At 34.4% G+C, this 17,640-nt stretch overlaps 2 protein-coding genes across 3 annotated transcripts; one reads left to right on the forward strand and one right to left on the reverse strand.

The window, feature by feature from the left end:
* Positions 1-1,408: 1,408 nt before the first annotated feature.
* Positions 1,409-11,877, forward strand: LOC125810098 (heterogeneous nuclear ribonucleoprotein Q). 2 transcript variants are annotated; one of them, XM_049489619.1, is made up of 9 exons: positions 1,409-1,611; positions 2,983-3,408; positions 3,525-3,641; positions 3,761-3,901; positions 3,996-4,175; positions 6,520-6,724; positions 10,953-11,137; positions 11,226-11,311; positions 11,578-11,877. In XM_049489619.1, exons 2-9 carry the CDS (start codon positions 3,028-3,030, stop codon positions 11,720-11,722), a joined length of 1,440 nt encoding a protein of 479 aa, XP_049345576.1. In that variant the 5' UTR covers positions 1,409-1,611; positions 2,983-3,027; the 3' UTR covers positions 11,723-11,877. The 2 variants fall into 2 exon arrangements, with proteins under 2 accessions (XP_049345576.1, XP_049345577.1); XM_049489620.1 differs by having other exon boundaries at positions 1,501-1,741.
* A 361-nt stretch (positions 11,878-12,238) lies between these two features.
* LOC125810144 (uncharacterized) lies at positions 12,239-12,977 on the reverse strand. Its single transcript, XM_049489665.1, has one exon. It carries the CDS (start codon positions 12,951-12,953, stop codon positions 12,396-12,398), a length of 558 nt encoding a protein of 185 aa, XP_049345622.1. The 5' UTR covers positions 12,954-12,977; the 3' UTR covers positions 12,239-12,395.
* Between the last annotated feature and the right edge of the window lie 4,663 nt (positions 12,978-17,640).

A 17,640-nucleotide genomic window follows, 5' to 3' on the forward strand; every position in this document is an offset into this window, starting at 1 on the left:
ATCACCAAAAAATTCATGTACTAACAGTCTAACACACAAAATATTGAGAAAATCGTCTAAATTTGTTGATTGCCCCTTAATACTTAAAAAGTTGCATGAACCATTATGAGGTTATATGTATTATTCCCATAGGTCGTTACGAAATGTCTTGTAAAGATTTTATTAAAAAAAGGTATCTAAAATCTATATCATCAAAAAATTCATACCAACGAAAACCTGAGAAAATCTCCTAAATTCTGTTGTGTGGCTCTTAAATGCTAAAAAATGATCTGGATCATGGTGAGGTATATTTATTTTTCCCATAGGTCATTACAACGGGTTCTATAAAGTTTTTGCAAAAAATGTACCCAAACCTATATTACCAAAAAAATCATTTACACACACGAAAAATTGAGAAAATCGCCTAATTCTTGTTGCGTGGCTCTTAAATGCTAAAAAAAAATGGTTTGTGTCATGGTGAAGTTATACGTATTGTTCCCACATGTCATTACGAAGGGTCATGTAAATTTTGTTGAAATATATGCCCGAAATTCATATTACCAAAAAATTCATTTTCTAATATACACAAAAAATTAAGAAAATCGTTTGATTCCTGTTGAGTGGCACACCTAAATGTGACCTCTGAATCGAAATTCGATTTTCTATTGAGATCCGATCCTAACACCCAACCCCGATGATGGATTTGATACTCGAACTAGACATTTGATCTAGATCCTGACGTCAACCCTTGACCCAAGAACTGACTTCTAAATCAAAACTTGACCTTGACGGCCAATGCATGACCCAACTTTTGAATCGAAATATGACGTATCACCGACTCGGGACCCGATCCCGACACCTGTCGCGGGACTCGACTCTGACTCCCTATCTGGGACCCAACCTCAACCTATACTCGGAACCCCATTTCGACTCCTGACTCGGAACGTCACTATGACACCTGACTCATAACTCGACTTCAACACCCAATTCGAAATCTAATCTTAAATCATGACTCGGAATCCGACATCAAAATAGGATCTGACCCAATTTGAAACTCAGAAGTTGGGTCTCCAATCAAAGTTAGAATTCGAATTCCGAATCTAACATCAACAGTTGAATCCCGAATTAATTTTGAGACTCGATAGCCAAAACTTCAGTTAGAATGAAAAGTTGAGGTATGCGGTTTGAAAATTAGTTCCAAATTATTTTTTTTCTCTACTCTTTGGAGGTAAGACATTTTCCTTAAATTTGAAAAAAATAAAATTTTTGAAAACATAACACGAGTAAATTGAAAAATCTTCGTACCAAACACACAAATCTTTTTCAATAGTACAAGGGCAATTTTGGTTCATTTTTTCAAATTGACGATAATACCCCTACAACTCTATCTATGGATTGACAAAATAAACCTCTTTTTCAGGGGCAGCGGGGCGTAGAGAGTACCAAATACCCAAATTAGGGCCAAATTGGGAACACACTGAAATCGCAGGCAGTATAAAAGAGGTTGAAAGAGCTTTTTTGTGTGTGTAAATTTCACAGTATTGTTGAGATTTAGCTTCTTCGCCTTCAAACTCTCTCCTCCTAAAGAAGCAGAAACACAACACAGATAAGCAAAAAATTCTCTAATTTTGGGTATGCAAATCCCCCGAATACTCATATATTCTTCTTCTTCTTCTTCTACTACATATACATATACATATAATGTCTTCTTCTCACATTCTCTATTTCTGCCATTTATCATTTCCGCCCATACTCATACAAGGTTTTTTCCTTTTGCCCTTTATCAGTTTTTACCATCTCTATGTTTTTTTAGCTTTATTATGGAATTACCGGTTCAGAATCTTGAATTTTTATATATAAAACGTTGATAGATGTGTACGGACTTATCTATGTTTGTGTTAGGGTTTTGTTACTCATTAGTTTTTCTGGGTGCATTTGTTTTTTTGAGCTCTGGGTTTTCAAGTTTCTCTCTTTTTCGGATCTTTGATTTGGGTCGTTCTCAATGGGAGACTGAATTTTCACTAAGGTAATTTTTTGATGAACCCCCTTGTGGTATCCTGGCTCCGACCCTGGTTGTTCTGTTTACCATTTTTGAAAGGAAAAAAAATGGATTTTGTGTTGGGGGTGGTGTTCATATTTTTTAGCTTTGATTTTAACTCCTCAGATGTCTGAATTGTTAAATGTATTCTTAGTTATATGTTGGTAGTAAAATTGGTTGAGTTCAGTGAAGAGCTTTTGTTTTTTTATAGGTGTATTGAGCATTTGATTATTTTGTTAGTTTTTGAGCTCTGGGTTTTCAAAATTATCTTCTTTTTTTTCCGGATGTTTGATTTCTAAGATTTTGTTTTGCGGTTGATTTTAACTCCTTAGATACCTGAATTGTTATATGAGTTCATAGTTCTATGTTGGTTCTAAAATTGGTTGAGTCCACTGAAGAGCTTTTGTCCTTCTATAGGCATTTTGAGCACTTTAAACACTAGACAAACAAGTGGTGAAAGTTATCTTAACCTTTTGAGGAAGTGTCTTTGCTATTTTTTCTTTTCGTCTATTGATAATAGTGTATTTTCTTTCTTATGACCCAAGAAGTTTCATTTCTCCATTGTTTACTACTTCATCTTATATTTATGCCACCATGGGCTAATGAACATTGGGCTTCGAAAGATGGAGAAGGAAGAAAGTGGTAGAAGTGTTTCTATAAGTTTGAAACTGGTTGCACATTTGTTGATTTTGTATTTTTGTCTCCCTGAATTTATTGAAATATTATCTGCCCTACATGTCTTTCCTTCTTGGTGCACAACAGGAGAAAGTACTGAACTTCCTTCATTACTTGCATGTCCATAGGGTGGACTTGCTCTTTTAAAGAAAAATATGATTTTGCCATCCTTTGACATACCTATATAGCTAACCCTAAGTAATTTGGGTGTGAAACAGTTGATTGACTAATTGGTTGATTGATGTATATCTGTCAACAAGGAAAAAAGCTAACATAAATGTGGTCTGCAGGCCTGTTTATTTGTTGTATGAGAAAATCTGCAACGCGAAACAGTCATGGCAGAGAATACTGAAATTGATGACCGTGTGGATCTTGATGATGAAAATTACTCTGAGGAAGATGAAGATGCAGAACTGATAGAAGATGAAGGAGCTGGAGAAGTCGGTGATGAAAATGGCGAAGAACAATCATATGATTCTGGAGGTGGAGACAGTGGGAGAGAGCAGTCTCCAGAGGCAGATATGGGTGATGTTTCGGAGCCAGCTGCAGATGAAGAAAAGCCTAGTGCTTCTCTTTCTGAAGAGGAACAAAAAGAGCATGCTGAACTTCTAGCTCTCCCTCCACACGGGTCTGAGGTTTTTATTGGTGGTATTCCTCGAGATGTTTCTGAAGAAGACCTGAGGGATCTCTGTGAACCACTCGGTGAAATACATGAGGTAGTTCCAATTACTACCCTGGAAGTAATGTGAAAGTTTTGCAAGAGGCATATGTTTGTGACATACTTCAATTGTTTGCTTTTCCCTGATTGTGGCATCGTCTCATATCTTGGCAGGTCAGAGTCATGAGAAATAGGGATACTGGTGAAAGCAAGGGTTTTGCCTTTGTAGCATTCAAAACAAAAGATGAGGCACAAAAGGCTATTGAAGAATTGCATAACAAAGAATTCAAGGTGATTTCTGCATCCACACTTGGCTTCATTGATCATATTTTTCTATAACTCTATCTTCTCTTTTAGTTTAAGTGCATAATTTTGTAACTTATTTGTTTTTGTGTTTATTATCAATCCAGGGAAAAACCTTAAGGTGTTCGCTGTCAGAAACTAAATACAGATTGTTCATTGGTAATGTACCAAAGAGCTGGTCTGATGACGACTTCAGAAAAGTCATTGATGGGACTGGTCCTGGTGCAGAAACAATAGAACTCATAAAGGTGTGTATTGATGTCCTAAACACTTATATAAATTGTTGCAACTCCATCATGAGCTTCTCATGGACAATTATAAACTTCTAATATTTGACTGAAGGATCCTCAAAACCCAGCACGTAATAGGGGTTTTTCTTTTGTTGAATATTACAATAATGCCTGTGCGGATTACTCTCGGAGAAAAATGGTAAGTACAAATTTTAAGCTGGAGGGAAATTCACCAACTGTCACCTGGGCTGATCCAAAGATTACACCTGATCATTCTTCTGCCGCTGCTCAGGTAAAATCCATATATCTCACAGTTACTTGAGTAGCTTTTATGAAATCTTAAGCAAATACTCTTGATATGTTGTTTCTCCAAGTGTCAAATGTCACATGCTTGGTGTTTGATTCTTACTATGAACCCTTACCAACAGCAGAATGATCAGTCCCTTAATTCTTTTTTTCCACTTGTGGCCCTGTTGGCTTGACTTCAGTACGCTACCTGTCCTCCCCCCCTCCCCCCTGTATTTCTAGAAAATTGCTTTCATCTTCTTCTTTTTCTTTTTATTGGGTTTGAGTCAAACTTCTTTTCTTTGTTTACTGCATTGTGGGTGTCGCTAGGAATGAGGAGGGGGATAAGGCTGGTATTTTCAATGTGCATAAAACTAATGAACTTATTGTCATTATATATTTGAGTTGCATTAGATACTATTGAGTCAGGAAACTGTGATGGTAGCTCAAACTTTTTGGTTCTCTGGGCGTGCTGTAACCATAGCTGGAGCAGAGTTGTGGTGGGTAGCTTTACTGCAGAATTCATAGTGTATATGATTTGTTGAGAACTAAAACTCGTAAACCTAGTGCCTGCTAAAGATACTCTTACATGATTATGGAATAGTGGTGTGATAGTAGAATTAATGGAAGAACAAGTAAAGAATCACAAAATAAAATAGATGAAGGTGTAGAAATAGAAGTTTTATACAAAATTGAATTAAATAGGTAATTATTGGCAAAAAAACCGAATACCTTCTATTGGGAAATTTCAATTCAGCACCAAGAGCATTTGAAACCCCCAAGAGAAAATCAAGTCAAGCAAGCACCAATGAGGGTTTGGAAGTTGAGTAAGGATACAATCTATATTCATCAAAGGCTAGCTAAGAAGGAAGAACAACCCCTGGAAAACTATTTATACCATGGGTTACATTGGTCGTAAATAAATAAGTACCCAAATTAACCTTGAAAGTAGGACTAAGAATAGCTCATCCTAGGATTCAATTCTGCTGGTTCGGAATGCAAAGCGCAGGAGGTGCTTTTGGTCTGAGTGTTCACTGGCCCAAAATGTTGCCTATTTTGTGGGGGTGTGCTTTTGGGGGTGGAATGCATTGCCTCCATTCTGTTGCCAAAAACATCGGTGCAAAATTGAGGGCACTTTTGATGCCATTCTTACTCTTGGCCTTTTGTACACCTGTTCTCTTGAGTTGAACCTTTGACCCCCTTCCTTGAGCACTAATTAGGTCATATTGTATGCTTCCATAGGCTCCTCCCGTGGCTCTTCTAAGCATCCAACCTTTTCAAAGAGAGTTAAAAGTCTTCAAACTTTTGTTTGGTATCTTTGCCGGACTTGGTGTTGGGCTAGGTACTTTTTGTGCTATCATCAAGGTAGTGTGTGCAAGCTGGCATGGTCACTACTATTGCATCCCTAAAAGAAAAAAGATTAGTCATAGTGAGCTAAATCACATAGTTGGTAGATGGACAATATGGAGAGAGAGAAATGACGGATGTTTTGAAAACAGGAGCAACAATGTGCAGGAGATTAAAACTTAAATGTATTTTGTTGTTCTGATTTTGGTGTACAAATGTTTACTCTAATGAGACTGAGTCAATTCTAGATGTTTTAGGGTCCATCTAGAGTTAGGATTGTTTTTTTTTTTTTTTACCTTCCTCTGTTGTAAATATGGTTCTTCCAGTACTACCTAAGTACTAATATCAATACAAATGTTACCAGTTTCAAAAAATAAATCCACATTTGGTATGGTGTTAGGTTACTTTTTATATTGTCCAAATCCAATATGAATCAATTGTCTGATTGAAGATCCACCCGTGCAAAATAATGAAATCTTTTCTATCAGTTAGTTTTATTAAGCGACAAAGCTATGCAAAGTGAGGAATCACCGCTTCATGGGTGAAGCTATGCACTTAAGATAAATGTGATCTCCAAAGAATTACGCGCAAAGTGATTCCGATGAGGAATCCGGTTATGAATCCCATCTTTGAGGTGTTGGATTATTCTTGACATTATTGTTAATAAGCATTGAAATTAGTATTTTTATTGAAATTGGATTATTATATTACTAAAGTCATATATGTATCATATTTTTTAATTTTCTGTAAATAGTAGTCCGGCCCTTCCCCAGACCTCGCACAGCGCGATCTTAGGACCCTGGCTTACCCTTTTTATTGTCTATTTCCAGTAAATAGTGCTCTTCACATAAAGAACCATGCTCATCGCTTTTTGCTTTCTGCTTCAAATCCTATGGGACCTTATTTTTGCTTCTTTGTGCTTTTCGCTATTAGAAAGACTCTTATTTCAACCTGTTTCTGCTAGTTTGCACATTGTATTACACATCTTCTGTTGTCTTTTGCAGGTTAAAGCACTCTATGTGAAGAACATTCCAGAAAACACTCCTACTGAACAATTGAAGGAATTGTTCCAACGCCATGGTGAAGTTACCAGAGTTGTTATGCCGCCAGCCAAGATTGGTGGTAAAAGAGACTTTGGATTTGTCCATTATGCAGAAAGGTCAAGCGCTCTGAAAGCTGTTAAAGACACTGAAACATATGAAGTAAATGGTAATGTTTCTAGACATGTAAATACCAAGTGGAAAACATACATTGCATAAAGGAAAACTCAGGATCTACATCTGAGTGTTCCACTGGCTCCTCCTGTCAATCACTTCTCCCCTTCCCAACAAGGAAAAGAACAAAAGGAAAATAAATAAATCACGAGATAGAGAGAGAAGGGGTGAGGGTGGGCGTGAAGTTAGTCCGTCATTGTGAGGACATACCTAAAGTGATCAATGAGTAGAGATGGATGTGCTTGTGATATGTTTTTTTTTTGTTTAAAAAGTCCTTGATCATCTGAGAATTTTCATTTGTATTATGACGCTTCAAGGATCTATTTAGGAACATTTAGTACCAGCTGAGGCTTTGTGTTCAACAATTCCTAGTTTGCTATAATTGATATTTTCTTAGGATTTGCTAAATCTAGTTGGAAAACTTAGTAATGAAAGTTGGAACTCTTATTCCTTTATACATAAACTGTACTGATGACATATTCTGTTATATCATAGATAGATTATGTGTTAAAGTTAGGAGGATATCATAAAGAGATTACAAAGAAGAAATGCCCATAAGTGTTGTCAGGAGTGTGAGGCCTATTTTGTTTTTGTGCTGAACTTGGGGTGAAAGTAATCTAGATACTATAGCCTGTATTTGGATCAACTCTCATCCTGTGTAATTATTTCTAGGACTTCGAGGAAATAAGTCTAGAGTTTGAACTGTACTACACTAAAGTCAGGTTACTTCAGTTGTCAGGAGTCTGGTGCCTTTGTTTCTGAATCAAAGCAAAATGACCATCTGAATATAGCCAATTTTCACATCACCTCCTCTCATCCTCTATAATTTCATTTTTTCAAGATTTTGAAATTAAGTATTACAGTTTGGGCTGAACAAAAAGTAAGATTGGCCAAGTCCAATTGTCATTGACATACTTTTTTTTTTCATCTGACCTTGGGGTGCAAGCGATCTATATGCTCATTTTTGATCAACTTTTATAACACTGCAAATGTTTTCTTTCAAGAGTTTGAAACAGTTAGTTTCAAATTTGGGACTATCAAACTATGATCAACCAGATCCCATTGTAATGGATGATGCCTGTTTTTTTCAAGTCAAACTGACTTTGGGGTGAAAGCTCTAGATATTTCCCAGTTTTGGATCAACTCTCATCTGTGTATGCTCTTTTTCCATTTCAAGATTTTCAGACAAGTTTCACTGCTTAGGGCTGTGCTGAAACTAAAATCAACTCAGTTCAGTTGTCAGGAGTGTAATGTGTATTTCTGAATCCCGTGACAGTTATAGGCTTTTCCTGGATCAAGTCATCCCGTGTAGATCTGTTTAAAGACTATGAACCTAGTTACGAAGTCTGGACTCTGGACTGTACCAAACTATAAGATGAACTTAGTTAAACTAAAATCTAGATTAAAAATGTCCCTTAATCTTCCATCTCAAAGAGAGAAATTTCCATTACTCGGGTTTTGCAGCTCTTGCAAGATCAATTAATTTTTAGTTAAGCCTAAAATTGGTTCAACCTATCACACAAATACAACTTTTGTCAAAGTTCGTTATTAGATCAATTGCACTCAACAAGGACCCATGATCAAATTAAAGTAGTAGATACATAGTGAAAAGTATCTGAATGAACTGAATGGATACATAGGATTTATTAGTTGTCGTGATCAAGTGATGGTTGCCTATGATGTATCCTCTCTTTAAGTAGAAAGTCATACTACAAGTCAAACTTCCAACCAAAGAATCTTTTCATTTTTTGGATAAGTAATGAGGATCTTATTGATGATAACCTGCAAAAAGGGATTGCTGCTTGGGTAACAAAAGAATCTCTTCTTTTTTGGGGCGTCTTCTTGAGTTTGAAACTTCTAAAAATTCCTCCTTTGCTTTGCTGAGCTAGACCTGATTTGAACGTCATTCTTATGGTCTTCTCTCTTGGGGTCGTTTGCTCCATCAAATTCTGCTTCCCTCCTTGCCATCAAGTAGCTTTTGGTGCGGCAGTTAGGTCATTCTAATTTGTCTCTTCCAACTTAAGAAAAAAACTGCCTACCCAAATTTGTTTTTGGGAAGCCATCCTCAAAGATGATTCAACCTACATTTTTTTCAATTAATTAGAATCACTTTTAACCTTGTGAAATATTCTTGAACCTCTCGTTGCATTCGTGCTTTACTAGATGTCCTCAGTTGTTTTTCTTTCTTTTTCATGCAAGACTGACATTTTCTCTTTTGAGTATAAATGCTTTTTATTTCAGTACAACGAATTAGAGACAACAAGATCAATCATTAGTTCATTGGGCATCTCCCATATACCGTCAACTTATTGCCAAGTATTTGTTTTAATCATAAAAGAGAAAAATCAATTACCATGATATCGATGTTGATAAGTTGTCCCACATCGATTGTGGGATCTGAATTGGTCTCTTTATATGCTTTAGGACAATTCTCAACTCATGAGCTAGCTTTTGAGGCCGAGTTAGTATCACAGTATGACACCTATTATTATGTGTCCCAATGTTTGCATATTATGTTGTTCATGCTCTAGTTGGCACACTTGAGCAGGGTGAAGGGGGTTAAGTGGTCCCACATTGCTTGTAGGACATGTAATTGATCTCCTTGTATGGTCTTGGGTATTCCTCACCTCATGAACTGGCTTTTGAGGTTGAGTTTGGGTATGGTTCATTTCTTATGAGATGCTTTGTTGCATTTAAACCACTAAAGGTGGGCAAAGGGCAATTTGCGATCATATTTTTATTATGAAATATATCTAGTTCGTTCTGAGTTTTGCTAGCACTGTAGTGTTACAAGTATTAGACCTAAGAAAGAACATAAAATTGGAAGACATGGCATCCTGCATCTAAGGGTTGAACTAGTGGCCAGTGGGGTAGGAGGAGAATCATGAGGTGTTAGGTTCAAATAAGCAAAAACAAAAGGTGTTTTCTTACCATCCCCACCTTGGTGGAGAGTTATCCTATACCTGTAGTGGTCGGAGGTAGCAGGTACCCGTTTGAATAGTCGAGGTGCATATACGTTGGTCCGGACACAAAAATGATTAAAAAGAAGGCATCCTATCACTTTTACCTCAACTTAAGTCTTACCTGAGTTTGAATGGTAAAAAGCAAAAATTCACCAAAATCATTGAAATACTATTAGCAAATATCATTTCACAATTGGGTTTAAATTCCTTGAGCTACTTGTTAGATTTTTTTTTTTGAAGGCATGTAATATGGTTAAAGATTGTGCTTTAGTATTTTAAATTATTAAGGATCTGCTTATGCATGAATATACTTCTTCTATATTGCAAATTCTGGACTTAGTATTTGCAAATACTAATTTGGGCATGAGTATTTGCAAATACACAACTTTTGTGAAATATTGGTTTGAAGGTGCATTTCAAGTGAAATATCGGTGCCCATTCACAGTTTTTTTAAACTTTTCGGAAATTTTTTTACCAATGAAGTTTATGGCGAAACTTTTTCTACCAATGAAGTTTATAGCGAAACATGTTTCTACTTCCACAAACTTTTCTCAACTCTGATTGAATTGCTCTTTACTTTTCAACTTTGGCTCGAATATTGTACAATGCCTAATGAATTAGTCAGGTTGTTGGGTCTTGGTATATTTCCTGCTGATAGGTTGTTGGCTTTGAAGAGTGTTGTCATTGTTGTATTGATATGTGCTTCCATAAATACTTTTAGTTTCTCTCTCTGAATTATAATCTAGAATTTCCCTGTGCATTTAGTTGTGTGATCTCCATTTAATTGGTCTAAAATGATGTAAAATTGTGGAAACGTACAACCAGAACATATCTTGATGGTATTGTATTGCTACATAACATGGAGGGCTACTTAACTTTTAAAGAATGGAAATACCATGAGCACGGGGTTCCTTTTCCCAATATGAGGGGGTATTTTGTGCACATTAGCTTAGGATTATGTTATTACTAGAATAAGTTAAAAATGCCATGCATCTTTGTTTAGTCCGGTTTTGTGACAATTCTGAAATTTACGTTCACGCATCACTGTATGATGCTTCTCTATTCAGAGGTTTAACATTACTTAGCATGTTAGTTTTATGATAGTGTCATTCTGTGTTTTCTGCTGTATTTTAATCAATCTGTCTACGATTCCTCAGCTGAAACTTGTTTGGGGGTCAGCTATATGAAATCTCTGTACCAAACTAGAATTGTACTTGTGTATTTCACTTGGCAAATAAATTAAGTGGATGTGGATTGCAGGTCAGATGTTAGAAGTAGTTCTTGCAAAGCCTCAGACTGAAAAGAAGTTTGATGCAGCTAGTCCTCACAATGCGGTACCACATCATAATTATATTCCCCATCCAGGATATGGTGCATTTCCAATGAACCCGTATGCACCTCTAACTGCTGGTTATGGTGCTGCTGCTGCTGCTGCGTTCCAACAGGTATTTTCTTTGTACTTCATGTCTTCATCATCGATTCTTCACTTTGTAATTGACCGTATTCATCTCATACATTACTATTCTTTAGCAGCCTATGATATATGGTAGAGGACCGATGCCAACAGGTATGCAAATGGTGCCAATGGTTTTACCAGATGGTCAGATCGGCTATGTCCTGTAAGTTCCTATGAATATTAACATCTATTTCTGGTTGCCTCTAGCTCGTATTCTGAAATTTCAGTTTAAAGTTTTTATCATCACTACTGTAATTTTCAGTTTTTTCGTATACTGGAAGACTGGATGATCACACATTATAACTAAGATGTTCAGATAAATGTTGAAATATTCTAGTTTTGATAATGCAATATCTTAGCAACACCAATGAAGTATAGACTGCATAGAACAAATCAAAACCTTTTAACGTTGTGATATTTCCCATGCAGCCAGCAGCCAGGAGTTCAGGCACCACCTGTTCGGCCTCGGAGGAATGACAGGAACAATGGTGCTGGTGGACCACAAGGACGAGGAGGAGGATCCAGTGGTGGCGGAGATGATTCCAACCGTGGTAGACGTTATCGACCATATTAGAGCGGTGAAATGTAGACTTGCTACTTACATTGAACACCAGACCAGTAATCCAGGACAACTATTTCCTGTTTCCTCTTTATTTATAAAAAGGAAACTTAGTTAAGTAAAAGTTAGACCAATCTCAGCAACTTAATGAGGCATTGTAACTAAACAAACATAGATGTTGGAGATGTTTTGGGCGTTTCATTATATTGTCTGCTTGACTTTTAGTTCATAAATTGCTTCATGAATTGTTGAGATGAACTGCTTCGAGTCTCTTGTAGCTTCACTGTTTGTCATAGTCATTCCAGATTTGGATTTTTAGATGGAGCTAGCAGCCTCGGTCCTCTGATCCGTAACTGCAATGACATGAAGTGTGTGTCTGTTTGTTCAAATTTTGGATAGTTCAAGCGTCTATTTGCACACATTCAAAAACATTATACGTGTAGGCTGTCACATCAGGCGTGTCTGCTCGTTTAAATTTTGGATAGTTTAAAGTGTCTATTTGCACAAGTTGAAAGACATTGCTCATCATAGTATTGAAGATCCCAAAAGATAAAACTATATTTATATCTAAAAGTATAATTTATCAGTATAAGTATAAAATTAGAGGGAATAATAATACACTAAAAACAAATTTTATAAACAATTGTTTTTTATGTGTATGTATGTTTAGTATTAGAATTGTGCATATTCAAGCTATTGTATCTACAAGTTGTACAAGTCTTTTTTCCAGTTGATCCAAACGAGTTCCCCAATCTTCTCTTATGCTCAATGCTCGAACAATTTTGTTACCGTAATCCGCCGTAGCTTCATCCTCTGCAGCTGTTTGTTCACTCACTTTTCTACTAGTTAACAATGAACCATCTCTTCCATTTCTCTTTTTCTTCATTTTCCGTGCCGTTGCTTTTTCCAGTGCTTGCAATACGTCAAATCCGGTCAGTTTCTTTTCTTCATCCTTTGAATCTACTTGTTTTTCTTCTACTTGTTCTTCTTCTGCTTGGTGTATGTGCGTTGTTTGTGATTTCTTCCAAAATTTCTGCTTCTGCTCCGCCCTATAACCTAAATGATTTGTTTGCGATTTCTTCCGAATTTGCTGCTTTTGCTCCGCCGCGTATGCTAAATCGAGGTTTCTACGCTGCGAGTAGAGCTGAAACTTCCTCGGAGCTCCGGCTGAAAGGCGATTCGCTGCCGGTTTAGTGGTGGCGAATGGTGCCGGAGCGGCAACTGAAAGGCTCATCGCGGCCCACATGATTTTTCTGGTTACGGTTTCGAGAGGGAGGGAGATTGGAGTAAAATACAAATAGGTGAAGTGAAATTGGACTGGTTAGGTGTGTGGACCAGAATTATTTGGGCCTCAACCTTGTAAAAATGGTGTGGGCTAACCTGATACATTGCGTCCCAATTTCAGATACATCCTTCAACGTTTTGATATATCGCATCTCAATTTTGGATATTTCACTCAACATTTCGATATATCACCTATGTTTCGATACATCACGTAAAGTGATGTATTCGACCGATTCATCGCGTAAAGTGATTATCTAGAATAGGAGAGAGTAGGGATTTTTGTAATTTTTTTCAAATGGTAGGAAATTTTAAAGAATATGGTAAAATAAGTTGTGTATTTAGGTAATTTTTCTATTATTGATTGGAAAGAAACTTTACAAATTACTAATTCAATCAAGGAAAATGATTACAACTTGATAGACTTAAATCAACTCAAAACTTCAAATCTACCATACTTTAATTCTCATGTTTTCTCTCTATTGCTTTAAAATTAAAATGTTCGTAACCATAAAGGAGTACACGACTTTCCTAAACTAATTTATATAATCCTAATATGACCCTAATTTCTTTTCCAACCAGAAATAACCAATTCTACACAAAAAAATAATTCAAGAAAATTAGAGTTCGTTTCTTACAAGCCAAATATTCCGTCAGTTCCATATTACTTGACTCATATTGACCTGACACACCTCTTAAGAAAACTTCATTAAGAAATGTATTTTACTAAACTAATATGAGGTTTTGGATTTCTAAATTTGACTACTATTATTTTATAGTTATTTAATACCAAGGATAGTGTGGAAAAAAAAAACTTTATTGATTTATTAAAATGAACAAATAAATTGAAACATCTATTTTTAATATAAGAGTCAAGTAAAATGAAATGGAAAAGTAGCATACCTTGCAAGAGAATACATTCATAGATAAACATATATATATATATATCATTTAAAGCCCTAATAATTGATGCTGAATTGAAAACTACAAGACTGTAAGTTGATAATTGAAGTTGCACTAGAAACTAATATTAATATGTGTATTGTAGTAAAATATTTATCTTCAATCATTATTTTTAAGGAGCGTGCAATGATAAAGTGAACAAATAAAAATGAATCACTCTTTTTTTTTGTCCCACCTCTATTAAGTAATAAAATTTCATTTATTTAAGACGTAAAGCATATGTAATTGTCTTATATATAAGTGTATGTGCCCATAATATTTAATACTACGTTGACTTGGTAACTATAGAATTCTTTTTTTCATTCGATGTTTAGTATCCAAAGTTCAAGAAAGCTAGATGTTTGGTTTCATGCTTTCAATCTACAATACTACCTCCATCAAGTAGTAAGGTTTCATTTATTTAAGAAGTAAATACATATGTAACTGTCTTATATATAAGTGTGTGTGCCCATAAACTTTAAAATTATATTGACTTGATAACTATTTTTTTTTCATTCGATATTTTGTATTTATTTAATTCAAGAAATTTAAATATTCGATAAGTATTTTTAGAAATATTGGGGGTTCGAATCCCTCTCCATCCGCGAGGTCATAAGTTCTATCTTGCCTTATTGTTTTCTATCTACAATATGTCTCATTTTCTTTCTTAATGTCTCTATTAACTAGTAAGATTTCATTTATTTAAGAAGCAAATGCATATGTAATTGTCTCATATATAAGTATGTGCGCCCATAATCTTTAATACTAGCTACATTGATTTGATAACTAGTTTTTTTCTTTCATTCGATATTTTGTATTCGTTTAATTCAAGAAAACTAAATGTTCGATTTCTTATTTTCTATCTACAATATGTCTTTTTTTTTTTTACGTGCCTCTATCAAGTAGTAAGATTTCATTTATTTAAGAAGTAAATGCATATGTAATTGTCTCATATATAAGTGTGTATGCCCATAATCTTTAATACTACATCAACTTAATAACTACGAATTCTTTTTTCATTCGATATACGATTCTCTGTATCTGTTTAATTCCAGAAAACTAAATGTTTTTGATTTCTTGCTTTCTATTTACATGTCTCATTTTCTTTTTGTCCCACCTCTATCAACTAGTAAGATTTCATTTATTTAAGAATTAAATGCATAGCTAATTGTCTTAATATAAGTGCTCATATTAATCTCTAATATTGAATCCACTTTAATATTTAAAGAGATTAAAGAGAGAAGACAATCAAAGCAAAAGAAGAGAAAGTCCAAATGAACTCATAAATATCACCTACTTTAAACAATAATCAGGCAAGCTGCCCAACTAAACTTGAGTGAACAATAAGGTGAGCAGTCTACCTGAAATTTGAAACTAAATACATGCAATTTACTCCCACTTTTTTAGTTTACGTGGGTATCGTTCAAATTTTGAAAGTCAAAACATTTATTAATTTTACTTATGCATTTGGATATGAATATTTCAAATTTCTTGACATGAAAATTATATATTTGGAAACAATGTAAAAAATATTGTAATTGACAGTAATCAATAATTTAAAATATTTAAAAGATCTGCCAAAAAAATTCACGATAAAAAAAAAGCTCGTTTGACTATTAAAATTCAAACAGTAACACATAAATTGAGACGGAAGGATTATCATATAGACCTCTATGGCTTGGCAAGGGTAGAGTTCCGATTTGCATTCAGTTCATTAATATCAAGTACCATATACATTTTCTAAAAAGGAAAAATCATTTACGCCCCAAAATTTTTATTTAAAAAATTAAACTTTCTTCTTAAATTTGAAAAATAGTCGTTCTCTTCCCATTTCTTAATTACTTTTCTAATTGTTTATTTTGCCTTTATATTATCATTTGTTATTTTTTATTTCTTTAAAATCAAGAAATATTTTTTTAAATCTATACAATAAATTTCCTGTAAAAAATATATTATTTTCGTAAAAAAAAGAAGATAAATGAAAAGTATTGGTTGAGTATAGGGGTGTACATGGCCGGGTTGGTTCGGGTTTTTCAAATATCAAACCAAACCATTTGTGTCGGATTTTTAAATTTATAAACCAAACCAAACCAATAAAACTCAGGTTTTTCAACCTCGGTTCGGGTTTTTTCGGGTTTTTCCGATAAAGTATTCATACAAACATATAATTTACTTGTACTTCAAATATTTCTTTAGTTCTACCAAAATACAACTATCTAAGATGTTTCTTAAAAATATAACACAATATGATATAATTAATGACACTAAAATATCCAACAAAAATAATAATAATGAAATCGCATAAAACAAATATTGCAAATTAACAAGTCATAATGAAAATGATCATAATTTAAAAGTACTAAATAATGCTAAAATTAAGTTTAATAAGTATTAGTTACATGACTAAATATTAAAGGAAATTAAAATTAGATTATGTATTTTAATTGTCTAAACCAATGTAAAACGAAAGAACAAATATTCAATATTATTGTCATTCTTAGTGTTGAATTGATTTTCTTTTTGCATTAGTATTAATTTGATTTTGATTTAAGCTTTATTATAATTACCAACATCTGTGGACTATAATTTTTTATTGGTCTATTCATAATTCTAAGTTTCAAACTTGAAATAATATATTAAAAGATAAAAACTATGAAAAAGTATAAGAAATATTTAAAAATTATATCAAAGTAAATATTTTTATGTATAAAATAAAATTTTAAAATTATATATATAATGTCGGATTGGTTTGGTCTCAAGTTGGTTTTTTTTAGTTAAAACCAAACCAATCCAAATATAGTCGGGTTTTTTTTCAAAACCAAATCAAGTCAAACCAAATCACTAGTCGGATTTTTTTTCCGGATTGACTCGATTTGCGATTTGGTTCGATTTTGTACACTCCTAGTTGAGTATATAAGTTAATGTCAATTTACAATGAAACAAATGGATGGAATACCAAAATGCAGGATCACTGACCTGGCGATGGTTCGCCCAATCGTAGATCAACCAAGTCAATATTCTTAGAGGTAGTCCAACTACATAAGAATCAAAATACACAAGAATTTTAACATAGTTTCTCAGACTGCATGGTTTAATTATTTTACCCAAGCAAATGGTCTGTCAAGAAGCTAATACATACTTTTATTGAGCCCATGTGTCTGATAGTTCTAACCGGGTATCAGGCACCCTACTTATCAAACTCTTTTTCGGACTAAAAACCATGGCTCATCAGACGGAGTCACAAAGACAAAGCCAATAAAAGTAGTACTAGATCCGACTGTACTTCAATCTCAGAACCAAGTCGAGAAGCCATACTAAAATTCTTCTATATTTAAATAAAACTTAGATCCATTCATGGTCTATATAAAACAGAAGTTAGATTTTTGGGTCATTTGATTTGTTAAGGAAAAATGACTCCTATTCAACGATCTATTGAATTCGCATCAAAGTTCCCTGATATTATTACAGATAGGACGCAATTGCAGCGGTTTCTGGGAAGTTTAAACTACATTTCCCCCTTCTACAAGAATTTGTGTCGAGATTTAGCTTAATTATACGACAGACTAAAAAAGGATCACAAGAAGCCTTGGACTAATAGTCTCACAAATCTTGTAAAGACTATTAAAGAAAGAGTTAAATCTTTTCCTTGTTTAACCCTTGCTAATCCTGCTTGGCCAAAGATTGTAGTGACGGATGCGTCTAATATTGGG

Source organism: Solanum verrucosum, unplaced genomic scaffold (genome assembly GCF_900185275.1).
Source record: "Solanum verrucosum unplaced genomic scaffold, falcon-dt-bn FXZP01000281.1, whole genome shotgun sequence".
Lineage (NCBI taxonomy): Eukaryota > Viridiplantae > Streptophyta > Magnoliopsida > Solanales > Solanaceae > Solanum > Solanum verrucosum.